Below are 24,446 nucleotides of genomic sequence, written 5' to 3' on the forward strand. Positions count from 1 at the left end.
TACAGAGGGATGCTGACCGGACGCACGTACGTCCGAATTCCGCTCGAACGGTGCAGATGGAGGCCGAACGGACGCACGTACTTTCGAATTTCGCACAAACGGGGGAATTGGAGGCCGAACGGACGTACTTACGTTCGAATTCCGTTCGAACGGTGCAGAAGGAGGCTGTTCCGATCGAACGGTGCAGAGGGTGGCAAAACGGACGGACGTACGTTCGAATTCCGCTCGAACGGTGCAGAGGGATGCCGAACGGATGCAGGTACATTCGAATTCCGCTTAAACGGTGCAGAGGGAGGCCGAACGGACGCACGTACGTTCGAAATCAACTCGGCCGGTGCAGATAGAGGCCGAACGGACGCACGTACGTGTGAATTCCGCTCGAACGGTGCAGAGCGAGGACGAACGCACGCACGTATCTTCGAATTCCGCTCGAACGGTGCAGATGGAGGCTGTACGGACGCACGTACGTTCGAATTGCGCTCGAACTCTAAAGTGGGAGGACGAAAGGACGCACGTACTTTCGAAATGCGCTTGAACCGTGCCGAGGGAGGCCGAACGGACGCACGTACGTTGAAATTGCGCTCGAACTTTGACGAGGAAACCCGAACGGACGCACGTACGTTCGAATTCCGCTCGAACGGTGCAGAGGGAAGATGAACGGTCGCACATACGTTCGAATTCCGCTCGAACGTTGCAGAGGGATGCCGAACGGACGCACGTACGTTCGAATTACGCACGAACGGTGCAGATGGAGGCCGAACGGACAGACGTACTTTTGAATTCCGCTCGAACGGTGCAGATGGAGACGGAACGAATGCACGTACGTTCTAATTCCGCTCGAAAGGTGCAGAGGGAAGACGAACGGTCGCACGTACCTTCGAATTCCGCTCGAACGGTGCAGATGGAGGCCGATCGGACGCACGTACCTTCGAATTCCGCTCGAATGGTGCAGAGTGAGGCCGAACGGACGCACGTACTTTCGAATTCCGCTCAAACGGATCATAGGGAAGTCAAAGGTTCGCACATACGTTCGAATTCCGTTTGAACGGTGCAGAGGGCGGCCGACCGGACGCTCGTACGTTAGAATTCCTCACGAATGGTTCAGATGTGCCCGAACGCACGCAGGTACGTTCGAATTGCGCTCGATCGGTGCAAAGGGAAGACGAATGGACGCACGTACGTTCGAATTAAGCTCGATCCATGCAGAGGCATGCTGACCGGACGCACGTACGTCCGAATTCCGCTCGAACGGTGCAGAGGGAGGTCGAACGGACGCACGTACTTTCGAATTCCGATAGAATAGTGCAGAGGGAGGCTTAACAGTCGCACGTACGTTCGAATTCCGCTCGGACGGTGCAGAGTGAGTCCGAACGAACGCACGTACGTCCGAATTCCACTCGATCGGTGCAGAGGGAGGCCGAACGGACGGACGCACGTACTTTCGAATTCCGCACAAACGGGGGAATTGGAGGCCGAACAGACGTACTTACGTTCGAATTCCGTTCGAACGGTGCAGAAGGAGGCTGTTCCGATCGAACGGTGCAGAGGGTGGCAAAACGGACGGACGTACGTTCGAATTCCGCTCGAACGGTGCAGAGGGATGCCGAACGGATGCAGGTACATTCGAATTCCGCTTAAACGGTGCAGAGGGAGGCCGAACGTACGCACGTACGTTCGAAATCAACTCGGCCGGTGCAGATAGAGGCCGAACGGACGAACGTACGTGTGAATTCCGATCGAACTGTGCAGAGGGAGGCCGAACGTACGCACGTACGTTCGAATTGCGCTCGAACGGTGCAGAGGGAGGCCGTACGGACGCACGTACGTTCGAATTGCGCTCGAACTCTACAGTGGGAGGACGAAAGGACGCACGTACTTTCGAATTCTGCTCGAACGGTGCAGAGGGAGGACGAACGGTCGCACGTACGTTCCAATTCCGCTCGAACGTTGCAGAGGGATGTCGAACGGACGCACGTACGATCGAATTCCTCCCGAACGGTGCAGAGAAATGCCGAACGGACGCACGTACGTTCGAATTACGCACGAACGGTGCAGATGGAGGCCGATCGGACGCACGTACCTTCGAATTCCGCTCGAATGGTGCAGAGTGAGGCCGAACGGACGCACGTACTTTCGAATTCCGCTCAAACGGATCATAGGGAAGTCAAAGGTTCGCACGTACGTTCGAATTCCGTTTGAACGGTGCAGAGGGCGGCCGATCGGACGCTCGTACGTTAGAATTCCTCACGAATAGTTCAGATGTTCCCGAACGCACGCAGGTACGTTCGTATTGCGCTCGATCGGTGCAAAGGGAAGACGAATGGACGCACGTACGTTCGAATTAAGCTCGATCGGTGCAGAGGGCGGCCGAACGGACGCACGTACGTTCGAATTCTGCTGGAACGGTGCAGAGGGATGCCGAACGGACGCACGTACTTTTGAATTCCGCTCGAACGGTACAGAGGGATGCTGACCGGACGCACGTACGTTCGAATTCCGCTCGAACGGTGCAGAGGGAGGCCGAACGGACGCACGTACTTTCGAATTCCGATAGAATAGTGCAGAGGGAGGCTTAACAGTCGCACGTACGTTCGAATTCCGCTCGGACGGTGCAGAGTGAGTCCGAACGAACGCAGGCACGTTCGAATTCCGCTCGAACGGTGCAGAAGGAGGCCGAATGGACGCACGTACGTCCGAATTCCACTCGATCGGTGCAGAGGGAGGCCGAACGGACGGACGCACGTACTTTCGAATTCCGCACAAACGGGGGAATTGGAGGCCGAACAGACGTACTTACGTTCGAATTCCGTTCGAACGGTGCAGAAGGAGGCTGAACGGACGCAAGTCCGTTCGAATTCCGATCGAACGGTGCAGAGTGTGGCAAAACGGACGGACGTACGTTCGAATTCCGCTCGAACGGTGCAGAGGGATGCCGAACGGATGCAGGTACATTCGAATTCCGCTTAAACGGTGCAGAGGGAGGCCGAACGTACGCACGTACGTTCGAAATCAACTCGGCCGGTGCAGATAGAGGCCGAACGGACGAACGGACGTGTGAATTCCGATCGAACGGTGCAGAGGGAGGCCGAACGTACGCACGTACGTTCGAATTGCGCTCGAACGGTGCAGAGGGAGGCCGTACGGACGCACGTACGTTCGAATTGCGCTCGAACTCTACAGTGGGAGGACGAAAGGACGCACGTACTTTCGAATTCTGCTCGTACGGTGCAGAGGGAGGACGAACGGTCGCACGTACGTTCCAATTCCGCTCGAACGTTGCAGAGGGATGTCGAACGGACGCACGTACAATCGAATTCCTCCCGAACGGTGCAGAGAAATGCCGAACGGACGCACGTACGTTCGAATAATGCATGAACGGTGCAGATAGAGGCCGAACGGACGCACGTACGTTCGAATTCCGCTCGATCGATGTAGAGGGAAGACGAATGGTCACACGTACGTTCGAATTAAGCTCGATCGGTGGAGAGGGCGGCCGAAAGGACGCACGTACGCTCGAATTCTGCTCGAACGTTGCAGAGGGAAGCTGAACAATTCGCGATGATTTCGAGCGTACGTGCGCCCATTCGGCCTCCCTCTGCACCGTTCGAGCGGGATTCGAACGTACGTGCATCCGTTCGGCCTCACTCTGCACCGTTCGAATTCCGCTCGAACGGATAATAGGGAAGCCAAAGGTTCGCACGTACGTTCGACTTCCGTTTGAACGGTGCAGAGGGAGGCCGAATGGACGCACGTACGTTAGAATTCGTCACGAATGGTTCAGAGGGAAGCCGAATGGACGCACGTACGTTCGAATTCCGCTCCGGCGGTGCAGTGGGAGGCCGAACGGACGAATGTATGTTTGAATTGCGCTTTCAAATTCCGCTCGAACGGGAGAATTGTAGGCTGAACGGACGCACGTACGTTCGAATTCCGCTCGAACGGTGCAGAGGGATGCCGAACGGATGCAGGTACGTTCGAAGTCCGCTTGAACCGTGCAGAGGGAGGCCGAACGGACGCACGTTCTTTCGAATTCAACTCGGCCGGTCCAGATAGAGGCCGAACGGACGCACGTACGTGCGAATTCCGCTCGAACGGAACAGAGGGAGGCCGTACGGACGCACGTACTTTCGAATTCCGCTCGAACGGTGCAGAGCGAGGACGAACGGACGCACTTATCTTCGAATTGAGCTCGAACGGTGCATATGGATGCCGAACGGACGCACGTACCTTCGAATTCCGCTCGAACGGTGCAGATGGAGGCCGAACGGACGCACGTACCTCCGAATTCCGCTCGAATGGTGCAGAGTGAGGCCGAACGGACGCACGTACTTTCGAATTCCGCTCAATCGGATCATAGGGAAGCCAAAGGTTCGCACGTACGTTAGAATTCCTCACGAATGGTTCAGAGGTGCCCGAACGGACGCAGGTACGTTCGAATTGCGCTCGATCGGTGCAAATGGAAGACGAATGGACACACGTACGTTCGAATTAAGCTCTATCGGTGCAGAAGGCGGCCGAACGGACGCACGTGCGTTCGAATTCTGCTGGAACGGTGCAGAAGGATGCCGAACGGACGCACATACTTTTGAATTCCGCTCGAACGGTACAGAGGGAGGCTGACCGGACGCACGTACGTCCGAATTCCGCTCGAACGGTGCAGAGGGAGGCCGAACGGACGCACGTACTTTCGAATTCCGATGGAACAGTGCAGAGGGAGGCTTAACGGTCGCACGTATGTTCGAATTCCGCTCGAACGGTGCAGAGGGACGCCGAACGGACGCACGTACGTCCAAATTCCACTCGAACGGTCCAGAAGGAGGCTGAACGGACGCCCGTACATTCAAATTCTGCTCGACCGCATCATAGGGAAGCCAAAGGTTCGCACGTACGTTCGAATTCCGTTTGAACGGTGCAGATGGAGGCGGATCGGACGCACGTGCGTTCGAATTCCGCTGGAACTGTGAGGAGGAAGCCCGAACGGACGCACGTACTTTCGAATTCCGCTCGACCGCATCTTAGGGAAGCCAAAGGTTCGCACGTACGTTCGAATTCCGTTTGAACGGTGCAGATGGAGGCCGATCGGACGCACGTGCGTTCGAATTCCGCTGGAACTGTGCAGAGGGAGGCCGAACGGATGCACGTACGTTAGAATTCCTCACGAATGGTTCAGAAGGGCCCGAACGGACGCAGGTACGTTCGAATTCCGCTCGAACGGTGCAGAGGGAAGACGAATGGACACCCGTACCTTTGAATTAAGCTCGATCGGTGCAGAGGGCGGCCGAACGGACGCACCTACTTTCGAATTCCGCTCGAACGGTACAGAGGGAGGCCGAACGGATGCATGACCGTTCGAATTCCGCTCGAACGGTGCAGAGGAGGCCGAACAGACGCATGTACGTTCGAATTCCGCTCGGCCGGTGCAGATAGAGGCCGAACGGACACACGTACATGGGAATTCCGCTCGAATGGTGTAGAGGGAGGCAAAACGGACGGACATACGTTTGAATTCCGCTCGAACGGTGCAGAGGGATACCGAACGGATGCAGGTACGGTCGAATTCCGCTTGAACGGTGCAGAGGAAAGCCGAAAGGACGCACGTACGTTTGAATTCAACTCGGCCGGTGCAGATAGAGGCTGAACGGACACACGTACTTTCGAATTCCGCTCGAACAATGCAGAGGGAGGCCGAACGTACGCACGTACTTTCGAATTCCGCTCGAACAGTGCAGATGGAGGCCGAACCGACGCACGTACGTTCGAATTCCTCTCGAAAAGTGCAGAGGGAGCCGACCGGACTCACGTACTTTCTAATTACTATCGAACGGTGCAGATGGACGCCGAACGGACGCACATACGTTCGAATTCCGCTCGAACGGTGCAGAGGTAGGCCGAACGGACGCACGTACGTCCGAATTCCGCTCGAACAGTGCAGAGGGAGGCCGAACGGACGCACGTACTTTCGAATTCCGCTCGAACGGGGGAATTGGAGGCCGAACGGACGTACGTTCGTTCGAATTCCGCTCGAACGGTCCATAGGGAGGCAAAACGGACGGACTTACGTTCGAATTCCGCTCGAACGGTGCAGATGGAGGCCGAACGGACGCACGTACGTTTGAATTCCGCTCGAACGGTGCAGATGGAGACGGAACGAACGCACGTACGTTCCAATTCCGCTCGAAAGGTGCAGAGGGAAGACGAACGGACGCACGTACCTTCGAATTCCGCTCGAACGGTGCAGAGGGAGGCTTAAAAGACGTACATACGTTCGAATTCCGCTCGAACGGTGCAGAGTGAGTTCGAACGGACGCACGTACGTTCGAATTCCGCTCTAACGGTGCAGAGGGCGGCCGAGCGGACGCACGTACTTTCAAATTCCGCTTGAACGGTGCAGAGGGAGGCCGACAGAACGCACGTACGTCCGAATTCCGCTTTAACGGTGCAGAGGGCGGCCGAGCGGACGCACGTACGTCCGAATTCCGCTCGAACGGTGCAGAGGGCGGCCGAGCGGACGCACGTACTTTCAAATTCCGCTCGAACGGTACAGAGGGAGGCCGACCGAACGCACGTACGTCCGAATTCCGCTCGAACGGTGCAGAGGGCGGCCGAGCGGATGCACGTACTTTCGAATTCCGCTCGAACGAGGCAGAGGGAGGCTTAACAGACGCACATACGTTCGAATTCTGCTCGAACGGTGCAGAGTGAGTCCGAACGGACGCACGTCGCCTCTCTGGCACTTGTGCCCGCGGTATATGTAAGGACTTTTGAGCGAGATCGTTGCCAGTGCCCCTGGTCTGGCTCTTGTAAAGGTGGCACAAAATACACCATTTTGAGCGTGGCCGTTGCCAGTACCGCCTGATTGGCCTTCGTGCGGGTGACACGTAAAAGCACCCACTACACTCTCTGAGTGGTTGGCGTTAGGAAGGGCATCCAGCTGTAGAAACTCTGCCAATAATATAGCCTGTACAGGATAAACTATCCCTATTTTGCAGAGAAAAGTGTAGGTGGCTAGCTGTGGACATCTCAACGCTTCTAAAAACAAACTTCGTTTGTTCATTTATGTTTGTCGTAAATTGAATTTTTGTATAAAAACTTTATTTCAACTGGTTTATGACATTTAAAAAATGTATTTTGCTGCTTTTATTCCCTGCTAATAAATCTGAATTGAATTATTTCGTGTATGATACGAATACGAAACTAAGAGACGCTAAGCTGGAAAATAGAAGTTGAATCTATTAGTAGGACGCCATTTTGACACTATCCACGTGTAGTTCGTTTTGGCGGTTTTGACAGAATTTCTCTGCAAAATTTAAGCTTCAGAAGGAAAGAATTTGGACTTTCTATGGTGTTTTGTCTCAGGTTCATCCCTGTATAACATCCAACAGTAGTCAGCTAACATTCTTGCATTCCAAAATGCTTGATATCGTTGTTCCATCGATGCAATATCTTGATGAAAGCGTTCCCTTTGGTCATCAGACACTGCTCCAAGGTTCTCTGCAAAGAAGTCTAGATGTGAATCAAGGAAATGGACTTTTAGTGACATCCGACAGCCCATTGAAGCGTAGGAGTCTAGAAGACATTTCACTCCATTTCTAAACTCTAGAGATCTCTTGTTGCCTAGGAAATTTTCACAGAACCATTTGAAGGATTCCCAGGCTTTAAGCTCAATCTCATCCAGTGCTGTGAGGAAGTGGTTGTCCTTCAAGAGTTCTTTTATCTGCGGACCTATGAATACGCCCTCCTTCAGTTTTGCCTCGGTGATTTTTGGAAATTTGGCCTTCACATATTCAAAACCTTTTGAGCTTTTCCGGGCAAGTATCTTCGTGAATTGTTTCATGAGGTCAAGCTTTATGTGAAGAGGGGGAAGGAGAACATTTTATGAGTTTAAAAGTGGCTTATTCTGGACGCTAGAAACTCTTGGCTCATGATTTTTGCAAAGCCACTCTGATTGCACATAGTGTTTGTTAGATGCACGACTGTCCCATAGGTATAAAAAGCAACAATATTTCATGAACCCAGATTGCATTCCCATCAGCATTCCAATCACCTTCAAGTCTCCACATATTTTCCAGCTGTAGTTTGTATACTTTATGGCATTGACGAGTGCTTGCATGTTTTCATAACACTCTTTCATGTGCACTGAATGCCCTATGGGAATGGATGGTTTCTTATTGCCATTGTGTAGTAGTAGTACTGCTTTGAGGCTTCCCTTAGATGAATCAATGAATAAGCGCCATTCAGCTGGAACATGCTCTCGGAACAAACACAGACAAGACAAAATATATCAGGTCTGTTCTTGCAATGCCTTGACATCCTGAGTAGAATTTGATGATGATGATGACTTGGCACCTTAAACAGAAAGTAAAATTTATGAAAAGAAAAGATTATAGAAACATAAAATTACAAAAGGAATACAAATAGTTATAAAACAGAAGTCAGAATTTACTTGTATAAGACGTTTACGTGTAGTGATACTGCTGATAGGAGTTATATACCTCTCTTACCTCATCAGAAAAACTGTGCCTGATAGAAGGAAACCGATTACATTTTTGAAATCTGCGGACAAAACTACACATAAAACACCATATAATATCTCTGATGAAAATTGGCTGTTGACCAGTGTAATATAAATGGTCTACAGAAAGAATTGCTACTTGTTACTTCAAATAAACTGATATTAAAGCCAATATTTTCCTACTAGGATTTTTTTCATTTTTACTTTCAGGGTTAAAAAATGACTGTATATACTTCGGCGGATTTTTGTTTATTTTATATCTTTCTACATGTTGGATATGCAAATTTCACAAAGCGGAACTGTCTTCATACAACTTGCTTGAGCTCGCAATGACTCCTACACCTTTCTTTGTCTCAGCCGGACTTTTGTTTATACATGTGGAATATACATGTGGAATATACATGTGTATTTTACCAAGCAAGTAGCCCAGTGCGATGCTTCACCGGTGAGTACAGTATTTTTTGTTGATTTATTAATTTTTCTGTTTGGTGAGTTGGCCCTTAGGAAAAATCTAGGCAAGAAATTGAAATTAAGGTATAAATGCATTAGAGACACTTAAAGGATCGAGATTGAATTAAAGAAAGTGAAAATATCCCTAGGTTTTTGATGAAAAAAATTGGTTCATGTTGGAATGAGTGAATTTGAATGAATGTCAATAAAATCTTGTTGTGGATGAGAAGCTTGAAAGAGGTTTTTAATTTTCCTGTGAATATTTCCATTATGTGTTTTGCTTCAAGAACTACATAGACAGGATAGAATTAAATAGACATCCTTATAATTTTGAAACTTTATTTAAATCTGAAATTATACATTTAAATTATTTATTATTTTTTGGAATTTGAATATCTAATATTTAGTAGACATGCCTTTTGCACTTTTTGAATGCAATGACCCTAGCAGGAATGTTAGTGATCATCGTTGTTTAACGTCCGCTTTCCATGCTTGCATGGGTTGGACGATTTGACTGAGGACTGGTGAAACCAGATGGCTACCCCAGGCTCCAATCTGATTTGGCAGAATTTCTACAGCTGGATGCCCTTCCTAACGCCAACCACTCTGAGAGTGTAGTGAGTGCTTTTACGTGTCACCGGCACTAGGCTCCAATCTGATTTAGCAGAGTTTCTACAACTGGATGCCCTTCCTAACGCCAACCACTCTGAGAGTGTAGTGGGTGCTTTGTTGGACGATTTGACTGAGGACTGGTGAAACCAGATGACTACACCAGGCTCCAGTTTGATTTGGCAGAGTTTCTACAACTGGATGCCCTTCCTAACGCCAACCACTCCGAGAGTGTAGTGGGTGCTTTGTTGGGCGATTTGACTGAGGACTGGTGAAACCAGATGGCTACACCAGGCTCCAATCTGATTTGGCAGAGTTTCTACAGCATGGCTGTTCGTACACATGCGTCATACAATCTGCCTTTTACTCTGAGAGAGAGACCCTTTGTCGCTAGCAGAGGTAAGAGCTCTCTGAACTTTGCCCAGGCTATTCTTATTCTAGCAGCTACGCTTTCAGCGCACCCACTCATTGCCAACCCTCAGCGTCTCTGTACATGGCTTCTACAGCTCTCACTAACCATTCTTCTATCCCAAGTTTCCTCATTGACCACCAGATAAGGGATCGAGGGACCCTGTCAAAGGCTTTCTCCATGTCAACGAAGGTCAGGTACAGAGGTTTATCCTTGGCTAGGTATTTCTCCTGCAGCTGTCTTACTAGAAATATGGCATCAGTAGTGCTTTTACCTGGCACGGACCCAAACTGCATCTCATCTAAATTGATTTGCTCCCTAATTAGTTGGGCTATGACCCTCTCCATAACTTTCATAACCTGATCTAACAGCTTTAACAATACAGGTGACTTGGCTACATGAATATTTTCTTAAGGATTTTCTTGCCAAGTTTCATGCAGTAATATCAAAAGATCTGGCTTTAAAGATGCTCTCTTGTTCTTTTTAGGAAGTGTCTTGTCCATCATGCCTCAGAGGTGTTCAGTAGGGTTCATATCTCGTAACTGGCTTAGCCATGGAAGCTTTTTAAGGCCATTCTCTTCCAACCAATCTTGGGTCTTTTTAGCTGTGCAAGAAAGCTCTATCTTCCATAAATAGTGTTCTTTAATCATTTCACCACTGGAGGAGATAGGAAAAAGTTCTTTCTACAATATGGACACATAATTATTTGAGTTTATGTATCCCTTACACTCCACCATTTACGATTGACCATTGCTCCAGATTGCTCTCCAGACCACCACAAGTTTCATTGTTGGCTGCAATCTATTCACATGAAAAGTTTGGTGACAGAGTCTCCAGACCCACACTCGACCAGTGTCAGAAAATACAGCAAATCTGGACACATCAGAGAATATGACAGTGTCCCAAAGTGTTAGTGGCCTCTCTACCATCTCACTTGTCCAATCGTTTCTCCATTTGATATTGGCTGGTTGAAGCAGTGTCTTCCTTCTCGCTTCTCTGCCCTAATAGCCAATTTTGCAGAGATACCTGTCAGCTATTCTGGGACTGACATCAACTTGTTCTGCTCTGTCAGAGGCCTTGCAATGAGGATTATCTTCCACACTTCTCTTAACAAAGCAAAGGGTTCTGTCAGAGGGCCTTAGTTGACCTGGGCAAGGTGATATGGACTACTTCTTCATCTGTTGAATTGAACAATTACTTTATTAACTGTAGAAAGTGGAATCACCAGGTTTCCTGTGGTTTTAGGCTAAGTCAACCTTGAAATTGACCCAGTATATGGCCTCTTTGTAATTCGGACAGTTCCAAGGCTTCTTTTGTACATGGCATGATTAAACAGTCATTTAGAACACGAAACATACAAATGTCAATTAATAAAAAAAGATAAAGCTCAAATTAAAATAACCATAAGATGTGGTCTTATGGGTGTCTATTTACTTTTGTCATGAAATTTTCTATGCAAATATTATTTATTATGGAGATTCCGAATATACAAAAATTTGCGGTGAAAGTGTTTTGGAATGGGGGTCGGGGGACAATATAGACGACTATAGTAGAAGACACCTGCCCAAGGTGCCACACAGTGGGACTGAACCCGGAACCATGTGGTTCGTAAGCAAGCTACTTAGCACACAGCCACTCCGACACTTATATATATATATGATGAGCTTCTTTCAGTTTCCGTCTACCAAATCCACTCACAAGGCTTTGGTTGGCCCGAGGCTATAGTAGAAGACACCTGCCCAAGGTGCCACACAGTGGGACTGAACCCGGAACCATGTGGCTCGTAAGCAAGCTACTTAACACACAGCCACTCCTATGCACATATATATATATATATATACACACACACACACACACACACACACACTTTTCCATCTTATTTTGTATTAAATACGAAAATAGAACACGGTGTTAATATGACATTAGACGATTAAAACAGAATTATTAGCGGATTATACGGAAAATAGAAATAAAGTTTTGTATAAAACTTTATTTCAACTGGTTTATTGACACTTGAAATACCTTTTTTTGGTGTTTTTATTCCCTGCTAATAAATCTGAATTCAATTATTTCGTGTATTATACGAATACGAAACTCTAAGCGCGAAAAGGGAAGTTGGAAACTTCTTCTAAACATGGCGTCTGTCCAACGGATTCAATTCGTTTGAAAGAGTTTCTCTGCAATATTTAAGCTTTGGAAGGAAAGAATTTCATTCATACTCACTTTTTAATGTCTATATATTAAGGTAAAGGAAAAACATTTTGAAACTTTCCGTTTGAATAAGCCTTGTTTATTTAATTCGTAATTTTTGCTTTGTTTTCGCCGTAACTACAAAATTGTTGCCCTCCCCCGCCGACTTTGGAAGTTCATAACTTCCAGGAAAATGAATATTGTTTCGAAATGTACAGACATCAAAGTATATTTGTAGAAAGTTTCACGGAAAAATATTCATTTTCATGGAAGTTACGGGGGATTTAAGTGGACTCTGTTGGAATTTCTGGAAATTGTCCCCCATTCCAAAACACTTTCACCGCAAATTTGGCTGGTTTTCTGTCTTTTATACCAATTCCTTTGGCATCAATTCTAAAAATAGCCAAACACATACTGCTGCTGTCCAAAGGAATTGGTATAAAAGACAGAAAACCAGCCAATCTATTACAGTCTGTTAAAGTCTGTCATACCGGCCATGATGAAATACCACGAGGTATAGAAAATACGTATTCGCCTTTATATATTTAATCCTTTATATTGAACACTCAATATTTCATCTATTCAATAAGACATATTCCATATATTCAATAAGACATTCAATACTTTATTTCATTGTACCATCCATTTTTATTTTATATTATATATTGTATATTCCATATTCTATATCCCACATTGGTTTTTCAGGAATATAAATAAAACATAAAAAACAGACAGAGTTGGAACTCTTTTAAACAAAATTATATATATATATATATGTATGTATATATATGGCATAACTACACAATCGTACCCCGCCGATTTTGGAAGGTTAGAACTTCAAGGAAAATGAATATTGTTTTGAAATTTCTACATGCTCAGAATGTCCATACATCAAGGTATATTTGTAGAAAATATCACGGGAAAATATTCTTTTTCTAGAAGTTATGACCTACCAAAGTCGCAAGTGATATATATATATATATATATATATGGCATAACTACAGAAACGTACCCCACCGACTTTGGTAGGTCATAACTTTGAGAAAAATGAATATTTTTTAATGAAATGGGGGTGGGGGGACAATATAGACAGCTATAGTAGAAGACACCTGCCCAAGGTGCCACACAGTGGGACAGTTTTTCTTGAGTTGTTGCTTGTCTACAATAATCTGATAAATTCGATTGTCATTGAGTTTTCTCTCGACACAAATATCTAATCATTTTCTCCGTACTAGCATGGGTTGTTTGTGTCATGTTGATATCTGTTTCAGCTTAATTCCTTCTGCAATGTTTTTCATAAAATACAGTTATCCCTTGGGCTTACACAGTATTCTGTTTCCTAGTTTCACTTTAGTACAATTATGCTCAAATATAAAAGTAGTACTTGCTTAAGGTTTTCATTTTATTTTGTTCGATATTTCAATATCATTATCATCGTCATTTAATGTCCATTATCCATGGTGGCATGGGTCGGACAGTTTCATCAGGGCTGGTTGGCTGAGGTGCTGCAGCAGACTTCAGCCTGATTTGGCATTGTTTCTACAGCTGGATGCCCTTCCTAAAGTCAAACACTCCATGAGTGTTTTGGGCAGGGGTGTTTAAAAATTAATTGATGAGAAATTAATTACAATGTATTGTCTTCTCAAGCATGGCATGTCACCAAAGGTTTCGATCATTAGTCATTGCCTCCGTGAGTTCCAACAGTCAAACATCATGCTTTACCACCTGGTCCCATGCCTTCTGGAGTCTACTTCTTCCACAAGCTTCTCTCAACTGATAGAGATCGGCACTTCTTCAGTCAGCTGTCAAATCTACATGCATCGCATGACCATACCAGCTCAGTCATCTCTCTTGCACACTACACCTGTTGCTTCTTATGCCTAACTCTTCTCTCAAAGCATTTAGATTTTATTGTACATGCACACTGACCATTGCACATTTAGTGAAGCGTGCTAGCTTAAATTCCTCCAAGCCTATACACGTCCTCTGCAGTCACAGCCCATGTTTAACTGCCATGTAGCATAGCTATCTGCATACAGGCATCATAAATTTGCCTTTCACTCTGAAGGAGAGACCCTTATTTACCAACAGAGGAAGGAGCTCTCTGAATTTGCTCAGCCTATTTATATTCTCGCAGCCACACTCTTGGTTCATCCACCTCTGCTACTAACTCTGTCACTTTGATAACATAAGTTATCAACTGTCTCTATTGTACTCTTCTGGCATTTGATGAAGTCCATTTTTTGTGCTTGTTGTACCTGTGCACCTTCCACATACAAAAAGTATTTTCCCACTTTACCTTCCTCTGATATTGCTACACCTTATGTGTTACACCAAGTACATCTTATGGAATTTCTACCTACCCGTTTCTTACAGATTGAGCATTACCATCTACCTGATTTGTCTACTTTCCTACTTATTAAGATTTCGGTTTTTGGTAGGTTAACTCTGTGGCCTTTCGATTCTAGACCTTGCTTCCCCACGAGAAATTTGTTCCCTAGTTCTGGTAGTGATTTAGTTATAAGAAGGTCATCAGTAAATAAGTCTGAAAACTGTTTGCTTTCACAAACACTTTATGTACACAGATTGAAGCAATGAGAAAAAAAAAAGGTCCTCAGTATACCTGAAACGTGAAGAAAAACATGGTGGATAACGAAACGAATAATGTATGGCTAATTGAATGTAATGTGATAAATGATAATATATGTGTGTTTAGTTGTAATCCTCTATGCCATCCCCCAAGTCTTTTGAGGGAAGCAAAGAAGACTGATAATATGTATTAAATGGTTAACGGAAATGTGATAATTAGTGTGAGAGACAGTTAATGGGGTGACGATCAAGGGGCAATGTGTCCGTTGTGCGTCAGGCTTTTGTGTCCGTCTTCACTATTGTGCAGAGCGACAAACAAGTGTGTCTCGGTCAGGTGTATTTCTGTATTGTAGCAATGTGCGCTGGAAACTGTCTGTGCTAAGGAAGCCATTGGTGTCCGTGTTGTTTGTAACGAGGCGCTTTATTGTCTCAATACTGACTTCGAGGAAATGCAACGGAGGTGATTCTGTGGTGCACTCCCCAATTGTGGAAGAAGGTCCTCTGTCCAATATCAGCTCATAGCTGATGCTATATATCACAAAGATGTGGCTTAGGGTGGCGATAAGTGCTGGTGCGCCATTCGATGCTTTTTTCACAATGGTTTTCCAGACCTGTTGGGGCATACCACCATTATGTGTACCAATGAGGTTAGGCTTGACAAGTTGAATGTCCTGGTCAAGACCTGCTTTCACTTCCTCTTGCCAAGGAGCCAGAACTGGTATGATGGGTGACTGGTTTAGTTTTGGGATCTGCTATTAAGCAGATCGGTGTGCCAGACATCTTGGGGAGTTGCTGATGGTCGCAGACGTTGAATGTGCTGGAGCTGTAGTATTATAGCAGCCATTTCTCCAGGTGAACACGTTTTTCCTCAGTGGTCGGGAATGGTAGTGAAGTGTGAGGAGGGGTTGTATTTGTTGTAGGTGGTAGGCGCATACATTCTGTGTCATTGTCGCAGATGATCAATGAGGCTTGTTAGTACCCCACAGAGTGTTTACAGGCCAACTTGTGGTGCAATCGGTTGCAGGATGGAGTACGTTGGTCATGTTGACTGGCTTTTTGTCATAAATAAGTCTGACAACTGTTTGCTTTCACCAATACTTTACGCAGATTGAAGCAATGACAAGAGGGTCTTCAGTATACCTGAAATGTGAAGGAAACAGATGATGGATAATAAAACAAATAATAAATGGCGAATTGAATGTAATGTAATAAATGGTAATATATGTGTGTTTAGTTGTAATCCTGTAATCAGCATAGAGGTGTTCCTAGGGTCTGCCTGTATGACTATGATATCAACAAAAGTCAAGTACAGAGGTTTATATTTGGTTAGGTAGTTCTCCTACCTAGTTGTTTTACCAGAAATATAGCATCACTGGTGCTTCTTCCTGATACAAAACCAAATTGCATCTCATCTCGATTAACTCTCTTCCTAATCAGTTGGCCTATGATCCCCTCTGTGACTTTCATCATCTGAAGAAATTAGCGCCGGTGCAATCACTATTTTTAAAGCACACATCATGCATATGTTAACATAGTATCAATGAGAAAGTGCTCGATTTTTTAAAATTGAAAATAGAGTCCAATATTACAAGAGATCGATGTCTATCTATATACATACATATATGCGGGGTAGTCATGTACTTTCTCTGCAGCAACACACCTCTATCATACTACAGCTGAGGATGAAGCCACCTCTCTCACTACTAGCAATCTACTCTGCCTTGAAATTTACTTGGTAATTTTACTAGTGTCAGTGTTACCAAAACTTTTACTCAGACATAGAGAACCATGTCAAAACACACATTAGAGCTAAGTGTAGTAATTCGTCTCAGATCATGTGAAATAGTCCAACCCATGACAGCATGGAAAACGAATGTTAAATGATGATGATGGTTACACATACACATTAACTGTATTTCTTATTTTCATTGCAATAATTAATTTGTATTATAAATAAAACATCAACTTCATTTCGCATGATAATGATCAGTTTGAGGACTTGTGGATGCAATGTACTGTGTGAGTATAAGGACAACTGTATTTAGTAAACAAGTGTATTTCATGTTTCGACCCCTTAAAAAAAAAATTGACCCTCAAATGTTGTTGTTTGATATTTTGCTCGTTGTTTGCATATCATGTTTTGTATTATAGGGGGCAAATTGCCAAAGGTAAGTGGTTTTTCTTATTTTGTTGAGGGTTTGTTGTTAGGATTGGGGTTCAGGACTTTAGACCATATTAGGGGTTAGCTTGGGGATTTGTGAACGGTTTTTAGAGAGATTAGTTAGGTAAGAGATCAAAGTTTGAACTAGGGGTTAGGCTTTGTGGTGATGGGGAGGGTAGAGATTAAACAGCATCAGTATTGAAGATGAAGGTGTATTGTGAGTGTTGATCATGGTTTAATGTTGGGTTTAGCAGTGAAAGACAGGGATGAGGGCTAAGGTGAGTGTTTTGTGCGATCATGCCTCATCCCCTACTAGAATAGGAGAAATATAACCACGGAAAGCATCATATAGTTTGTTCTTCTATCGTTAACCATAATTCACAGGACATCGTGGTGTCCAGGGCAGGTAGGGGTTACCCATAGGACACGTAATGCCACACATCTGCAACATTGCTTTGCTATGTAGACGTCACTACCAATCAGAATGCCTGGCAACAGGCAGCTTCAATGAAAGTATCACCCGACAAGGTCCGCCGCCCTATCATCACTTGATGTCAGTCGTGCCTGGCTGAGAGAAGTCTCCTATGGAAACAGGGCCTGGACCAGCGTCAACGAAACCTGGTCAATATGAAATTGATTGCCGCTCACATCAGCTCTATAGATCTCGGTGCCGTGACCCTACAAATATCTGGGACTGCTCCATCATCTGCAAAGTGCACGTCCCGTCTATTTGCGTACATCATTCCTTCAAGTGACAAACTTGTTTTTCTCCAAGGACGTGCGCACCACTCTCGTGTTAGTTATCCCCACATCTCCAGAACTGGAGAATGGTGTGTCAATGTAGGCATTCCGATGGAAACATTTCGAAACTCTGTTATCTGCTTCTTATTGACATGGATTGGAAAAGGGAAAAACAACCTATACTATTGCGTTCTGTTGTTTGTTTAGACACAGATAGATATATGTAGCTTGCTTACCAACCACATGGTTCAGGGTTCAGTCCCACTGCGTGGAACCTTAGGCAAGTGTCCTTCTACTATAAGCCGCGGGCTGACCAAAGCCTTGTGAGTGGATTTGGTAGACGGAAACTGAAAAAAGCCCATCATATATATATATATATATATATATATAGGTGTAGGAGTGACTGTGTTAAGTAGCTGCTTATGAACCACATGGTTCCGGCTTCAGTCCCACTGTGTGGCACCTTGGGCAGGTGTCTTCTACTATAGCCGTCTATATTGTCCCCCAACCCCATTCCAAAACACTTTCACCGCAAATTTTGTATAGTCAGAATCTCCATAGAGACAGACAGAAAGAAAGAAAGGGTGGAGAGGGAAGGGGAGAAGAAAGAATGCAAAGAGAAAGAGTGAGAGAGAAAAGGCAACAGGGAGGAGGAGGTAGTGGAGGAATAGAGACAGACGGTTCCAGGTTCAGTCCCACTGCATGGCACCTTGGGCAAGTGGCTTCTACTATTGCCTCAGGCCGACCAAAGCCTTGTGAATGGATTTGGTGGACGGAAACTGAAAGAAGGCCCACCTATATATATATATATATAGGTGTAGGCGTGGCTGTGTGTTAAGTAGCTGGCTTACCAACCACATGGTTTTGTGTTTACTTACACGTTTATATGTTTGAGAGGGCGAGACAGGAAGAGGTAGAGAGAAGGGGTAGAAAGGAATAGAGGTAGTTAAAAGTTTCCTTATGACGGCTTCTCTTCACTGCCTATCATCATCATCATCATCATCATCGTTTAACGTCCGCTTTCCATACTAGCATGGGTTGGACGATTTGACTGATGGCTACACCAGGTTCCAATCTGATTTGGCAGAATTTCGACAGCTGGATGCCCTTCCTAACGCCAACCACTCAGAGAGTGTAGTGGGTGCTTTTACGTGTCACCCGCATGAAGACCAGTCAGGCGGTACTGGCAACGGCCTCACTGAAACTGGTGTAGAGTTTCTTATTAGGATTGATTGGGGTTCAGAATTTAGACCCTATTACGGTTAGCTTGGGGATTCGTGAAAGGTTTTTAGAGAGATTAGTTAGGTAAGAGATCAAAGTTTGTACTAGGGGTTAGGTTTTGCGGTGATGGAGAGGGCAGAGATTAAACAGGATCAGTATTGAAGATGAAGGTTTATTGTGAGTGTTCATTATGGTTTCAAGTTGGGTTTGTGGGGGCACAATGGCCCAGTGGTTAGGGCAGCGGACTCGCGGTCATAGGATCGCGGTTTTCGATTCCCAGACAGGGGCGTTGTGAGTGTTTATTGAGCGAAAACCCCTAAAGCTTCACGAGGCTCCGGCAGGGGATGGTGGCGAACCCTGCTGTACTCTTTCACCACAACTTTCTCCCTGTTTCTATGGAGGCACAATGGCCCAGTGGTTAGGGCAGTGGACTCGCGGTCATAGGATCGCGGTTTTCGAGTCCCAGACCGGGGCGTTATGAGTGTTTATTGAGCAAAAACCCCTAAAGCTCCACGAGGCTTCGGCAGGGGATGGTGGCGAACCCTGCTGTACTCTTTCACCACAACTTTCTCCCTGTTTCTGGCACCTTGGGCAAGTGTCTTCTACTAAAGCCCCGGGCCAACCAAAGCCTTGTGAGTGGATTTGATAGACGGAAACTGACAGAAGCCCATTTTATATATATATATATATATATATATATATATATATATATAGGTGTAGGAGTGGCTGTGTGTTAAGTAGTTTCCTTAAGAACCACATAATTCCGGGTTCAGTCCCACTGTGTGGCACCTTTGGCAGGTGTCTTCTACTACAGCCCCGGGCCGACCGAAGCCTTGTGAGTGGATTTGGTGGACGGAAACTGAAAGAAGCCCCTCCTGTATGTATATATATATATATATATATATATATATATAACTTGCTTACCAAGCACATCGTTCTGTGTTTACTTGCACGTGTATGTGTTTGAGATGGCGAGAGAGGAAGAGGTAGAGAGAGGGGGAAGAAAGGAATAGAGGTAGTTAAAAGTTTTCTTATGACGGCTTCTCTTCACTGCCACCCGCACAAGAGCCAGTCCAGAGGCACTGGGAACGATCTCGCTCGAAAATCCTACGAAGGCCAGTCAGGCGGTACTGGCAACAGCCTCACTGAAACTGGTGTAGAGTTTCTTATTAGGATTGATTGGGGTTCAGACTTTAGACCCTATTAGGGTTAGCTTGGGGATTCGTGAAAGGTTTTTAGAGAGATTATTTAGGTAAGAGATCAAAGTTTGTACTAGGGTTTAGGTTTTGCGGTGATGGGGAGGGCAGTGATTCAACAGGATCAGTATTGAAGATGAAGGTTTATTGTGAGTGTTCATTATGGTTTCAAGTTGGGTTTGTGAAGGCGCAATGGCCCAGTGGTTAGGGCAGCGGACTCGCGGTCATAGGATCGCGGTTTTCGATTCCCAGACAGGGGCGTTGTGAGTGTTTATTGAGCGAAAACCCCTAAAGCTCCACGAGGCTCCGGTCGGGGCTGGTGGCGAACCCTGCTGTACTCTTCCAGCACAACTTTCTCCCTGTTTCTATGGAGACACAATGGCCCAGTGGTTAGGGCAGTGGACTCACAGTCATAGGATCGCGGTTTTCGAGTCCCAGACCGGGGCGTCATGAGTGTTTATTGAGCAAAAACCCCTAAAGCTCTACGAGGCTCTGGCAGGGGATGGTGGCGAACCCTGCTGTACTCTTTCACCACAACTTTCTCCCTGTTTCTGGCACTTTGGGCAAGTGTCTTCTACTACAGCCCCGGGCCAACCAAAGCCTTGAGAGTGGATTTGATAGACGGAAACTGATAGAAGCCCATCTTATACATATATATATATATATAGGTGTAGGAGTGGCTGTGTGTTAAGTAGCTTGCTTACGAACCACATAGTTCCGGGTTCAGTCCCACTGTGTGGCACCTTGGGCAAGTGTCTTCTACTATAGCCTCGGGCTGACCAAGGCCTTGTGAGTGGATCTGGTGGACGGAAACTGAAAGAAGCCCGTCGTATATATATATATATATATATATATATCATCATCATCATCATCATCATCGTTTAACGTCTGCTTTCCATGCTAGCATGGGTTGGACGATTTGACTGAGGACTGGTGAAACCGGATGGCAACACCAGGCTCCAGTCTGATTTGGCAGAGTTTCTACAGCTGGATGCCCTTCCTAACGCCAACCACTCAGAGAGTGTAGTGGGTGCTTTTACGTGTCACCCGCACGAAAACGGCCATGCTTGAAATGGTGTCTTTTATGTGCCACCCGCACAAGCCAGTCCAGGGGCACTGGCAACGATCTCGCTCGAAAATCCTACAGGAGCCAGTCAGGCGGTACTGGCAACGGCCACGCTCAAAATGGTGCATCTCATGTGCCACCCGCACAAGAACCAGTCCAGGGGCACTGGCAACGATCTTACTTGGCTTGCCGGGTCTTCTCACGCACAGCACATTTCCAAAGGTCTCGGTCAGTAGTCATCGCCTCGGTGAGGCCCAATGTACGAAGGTCTTGCCTCACCACCTCAGCCCAGGTCTTCCTGGGCCTACCTCTTCCACGGGTTCCCTCAACTGTTAGGGTGTGGCACTTTTTCACGCAGCTATCCTCCTCCATTCTCACCACATGTCCATACCAGCGCAATCGTCTCTCTTGCACGCCACAACTGATGCTTCTAATGTTCAGCTTTTCTCTCAAGATGTTCAGCTTATATATATATAACTTGCTTACCAACCACATTGTTCTGTGTTTACTTGCACGTGTATGTGTTTGAGAGGGCGAGAAAGGAAGAGGTAGAGAGAGGGGGCAGAAAGGAATAGAGGTAGTTAAAAGTTTTCTTATGACGGCTTCTCTTCACTGCCTATTATCATCATCATCAACACCGTTTAACGTCCGCTTTCCATGCTAGCATGGGTTGGACGATTTGACTGCGAAAACCCCTAAAGCTCAACGAGGCTCCAGCAGGGGATGGTGGCGAACCCTGCTGTACTCTTTCACCACAACTTTGTCCCTGTTTCTGTGGAGGCACAATAGCCCAGTGGTTAGGGCAGTGGACTCGCTGTCATAGGATCGCGGTTTTCGATTCCCAGACCAGGGCGTAGTGAGTGTTTATTGAGCGAAAACCCCTAAAGCACCACGAGGTTCCGGCAGGGGATGATGGCGAACCCTGCTGTACTCTTTCACCACAACTTTCTCCCTGTTTCTGGCACTTTGGGCAAGTGTCTTCTACTATAGTCTCGGGCCGACCAAAGCCTTGTGAGTGGATTCGGTAGACGGAAACTGATAGAAGCCCATCTTATATATATATATATAGGTGTAGGAGTGGCTGTGTGTTAAGTAGTGTCCTTGCGAACCACATGATTCCGGGTTCAGTCCCACTGTGTGGCACCTTGGGCAGGTGTCTTCTACTATGGCCGTCTATGTTTTCCCCCTACCCCCGTTCCAACACACTTTCACCGCAAATGTTTGTATATTCAGAATCTCCATAATAAATAATATTTGCATAGAAAAGTTCATTAAAAAATATTCATTTTTCTCAAAGTTATGACCTTCCAAAGTCGGTGGGGTACAATTCTGCCGTTATCTGCATGGTTTCAAAGGGAGATAATACTTAAACGCTTGTTATTTTAAAGTCATGGCAAGAGTTACCTCCCCTGAGAGAGTGAATTATGTTTTTGAATTGAAAAATATAATTTTGTACCCCACCAACTTTACAAGGCCATAACTTTCAGAAAAAGCCTTGTGAGTGGATTTGGTAGACGGAAACTGAAAGGAAGCCCATCGTATATATATATATATATATATATATATATATATATATATATATATATATAGGTGCAGGAGTGGCTCTGTGTTAAGTAGCTTGCTTACGAACCACATTGTTCCGGGTACAGTCCCACTGCATGGCATTTTGGGCAAGTGTCTTCTACTATAGTCTTGGGCCAACCAAAGCCTTGTGAGTGGATTTGGTAGACGGAAACTGAAAGAAGCTCATCATATATAAGTGTAGGAGTGGCTGTGTGTTAAGTAGCTTGCTTACGAACCACATGTTTCCAGGTTCAGTCCCACTGTGTGGCACTTTGGGGAAGTGTCTTCTACTATAGCCGTCTCTATTGTCCCCCACCCAGCATTCCAAAACACTTTCACCGTAAATTGTTGTATTATTGGAATCTACATCATAAATAATATTTGCATAGAAAATTTCATTAAAAAATATTCATTTTTCTGAAAGTTATGAAGCTGTGGCCCTCATCGAGAAGTGTCCGTTTCCATGTGTTTGCATCGGAGCGACTGTGCGAGGAGGACATCTCTGTGTTTTCTCCGAAGATTAACAATGAAAACCTCACCAAATGCCTGCAGAGCCTTAAATACCTCTATACTGACCTCGACAAGAAGAAAAAGATACGCTTCGACACAGAGGCAGAGTTCCGTTCCTACATGGTCCTGATGAACCTCAATCAGGGTGATATCCTCAGGTAAGTTGGGTTTAAACAAGTTAAAGCAGAATGAACCATTGATACAATAATGATGAGGTATGATAAGGATGAAACATGTCCTTGTTATCACTGAATAATTTTATCTTTTTTTGTTGAATCATGTTCTTCTTGTGGTTGTTGTTGTTATATAGTGAGCAGGAAAAGTGCTTCCAAGTGTTGTGTAATGAAACTGTAGATCCCTCCTGATAGAAAGTGGTTGAAGCTAGCCATTATAAATTGACCAGTGGCCGGTCGTCCAGAAGGGATCGAGAGTCAACAGTTCTAGTCAATGTCTTGTGGAGCTATCAGCGATAGTACGACAGAAGTTAGTGTATTGCTCTTCTGGTACGAAGAGATACAATGGTATTGCATGACTGGTAACTGTCGTGGCTACTTGCGTAAAAGAGCAACTACAGTACAATGGCAGTCACACATCCCACCAGTTTACAAAGATACACTCAAAGATTCACTGAAATGCTTCCAGATCAATCCTGACATGTGGCAAACGCAGGCACAGGATTTCCCTGCCTGGCTTAGCTGCACTGACAGAGGTGCCACCTCTTACAAACAGAATCGGATCGAAAAAGCACAGAGAAAATGTGAGCTGTGCAAGTCGAGAGCCAACTGCTTGTCTTCATTCTTTGCAGACCCCAAGTGCTTGACCTGTGGTCGTACGTTCCGGGCACACAGCCTGGTCGTCCACTGCAAGCCATGCTTTGACCCATCTTCTCCCATGTCACGTCCTTGGTCATCATTGACAACAAAGGATGGACATTATTATTATTAGGGGTTATAATTGTTGTTTAACCCCAGGTTGATCCTGATCCAGGCAGACCTATGATCAAAGATGTTCCAGCTGTGACCATCCCGTCTTTTATTCAGGCATAGTGTATCTAGGACTACATTATCCAGAATGGCTGCAATCCACTGTAACAAGTAATAGAGTAGAGACACACACACACACACATTTATGCATTTTTATACGTTTAACTCATTTCTGTTTCTTTCTGCCTTTTCCAGAGAAGTCCAAACTCTTTGACCGGAAGTAAGGACTTCCCCAGAAATCCACTT

General features: G+C 45.8%; 1 protein-coding gene across 1 annotated transcript; it reads left to right on the forward strand.

The window, feature by feature from the left end:
• The first annotated feature begins 12,587 nt into the window (after nt 1–12,587).
• Nucleotides 12,588–24,446, forward strand: LOC149137386 (germinal-center associated nuclear protein-like). The gene is made up of 3 exons (XM_089347502.1): nt 12,588–12,684; nt 23,132–23,375; nt 24,396–24,446. Exons 2-3 carry the CDS (start codon nt 23,134–23,136, stop codon nt 24,412–24,414), a joined length of 261 nt encoding a protein of 86 aa, XP_089203628.1. The 5' UTR covers nt 12,588–12,684; nt 23,132–23,133; the 3' UTR covers nt 24,415–24,446.

Source organism: Octopus bimaculoides, chromosome 1, assembly GCF_046866305.1.
Source record: "Octopus bimaculoides isolate indiv1 chromosome 1, ASM4686630v1, whole genome shotgun sequence".
Classification (NCBI taxonomy): Eukaryota; Metazoa; Mollusca; class Cephalopoda; order Octopoda; family Octopodidae; genus Octopus; species Octopus bimaculoides.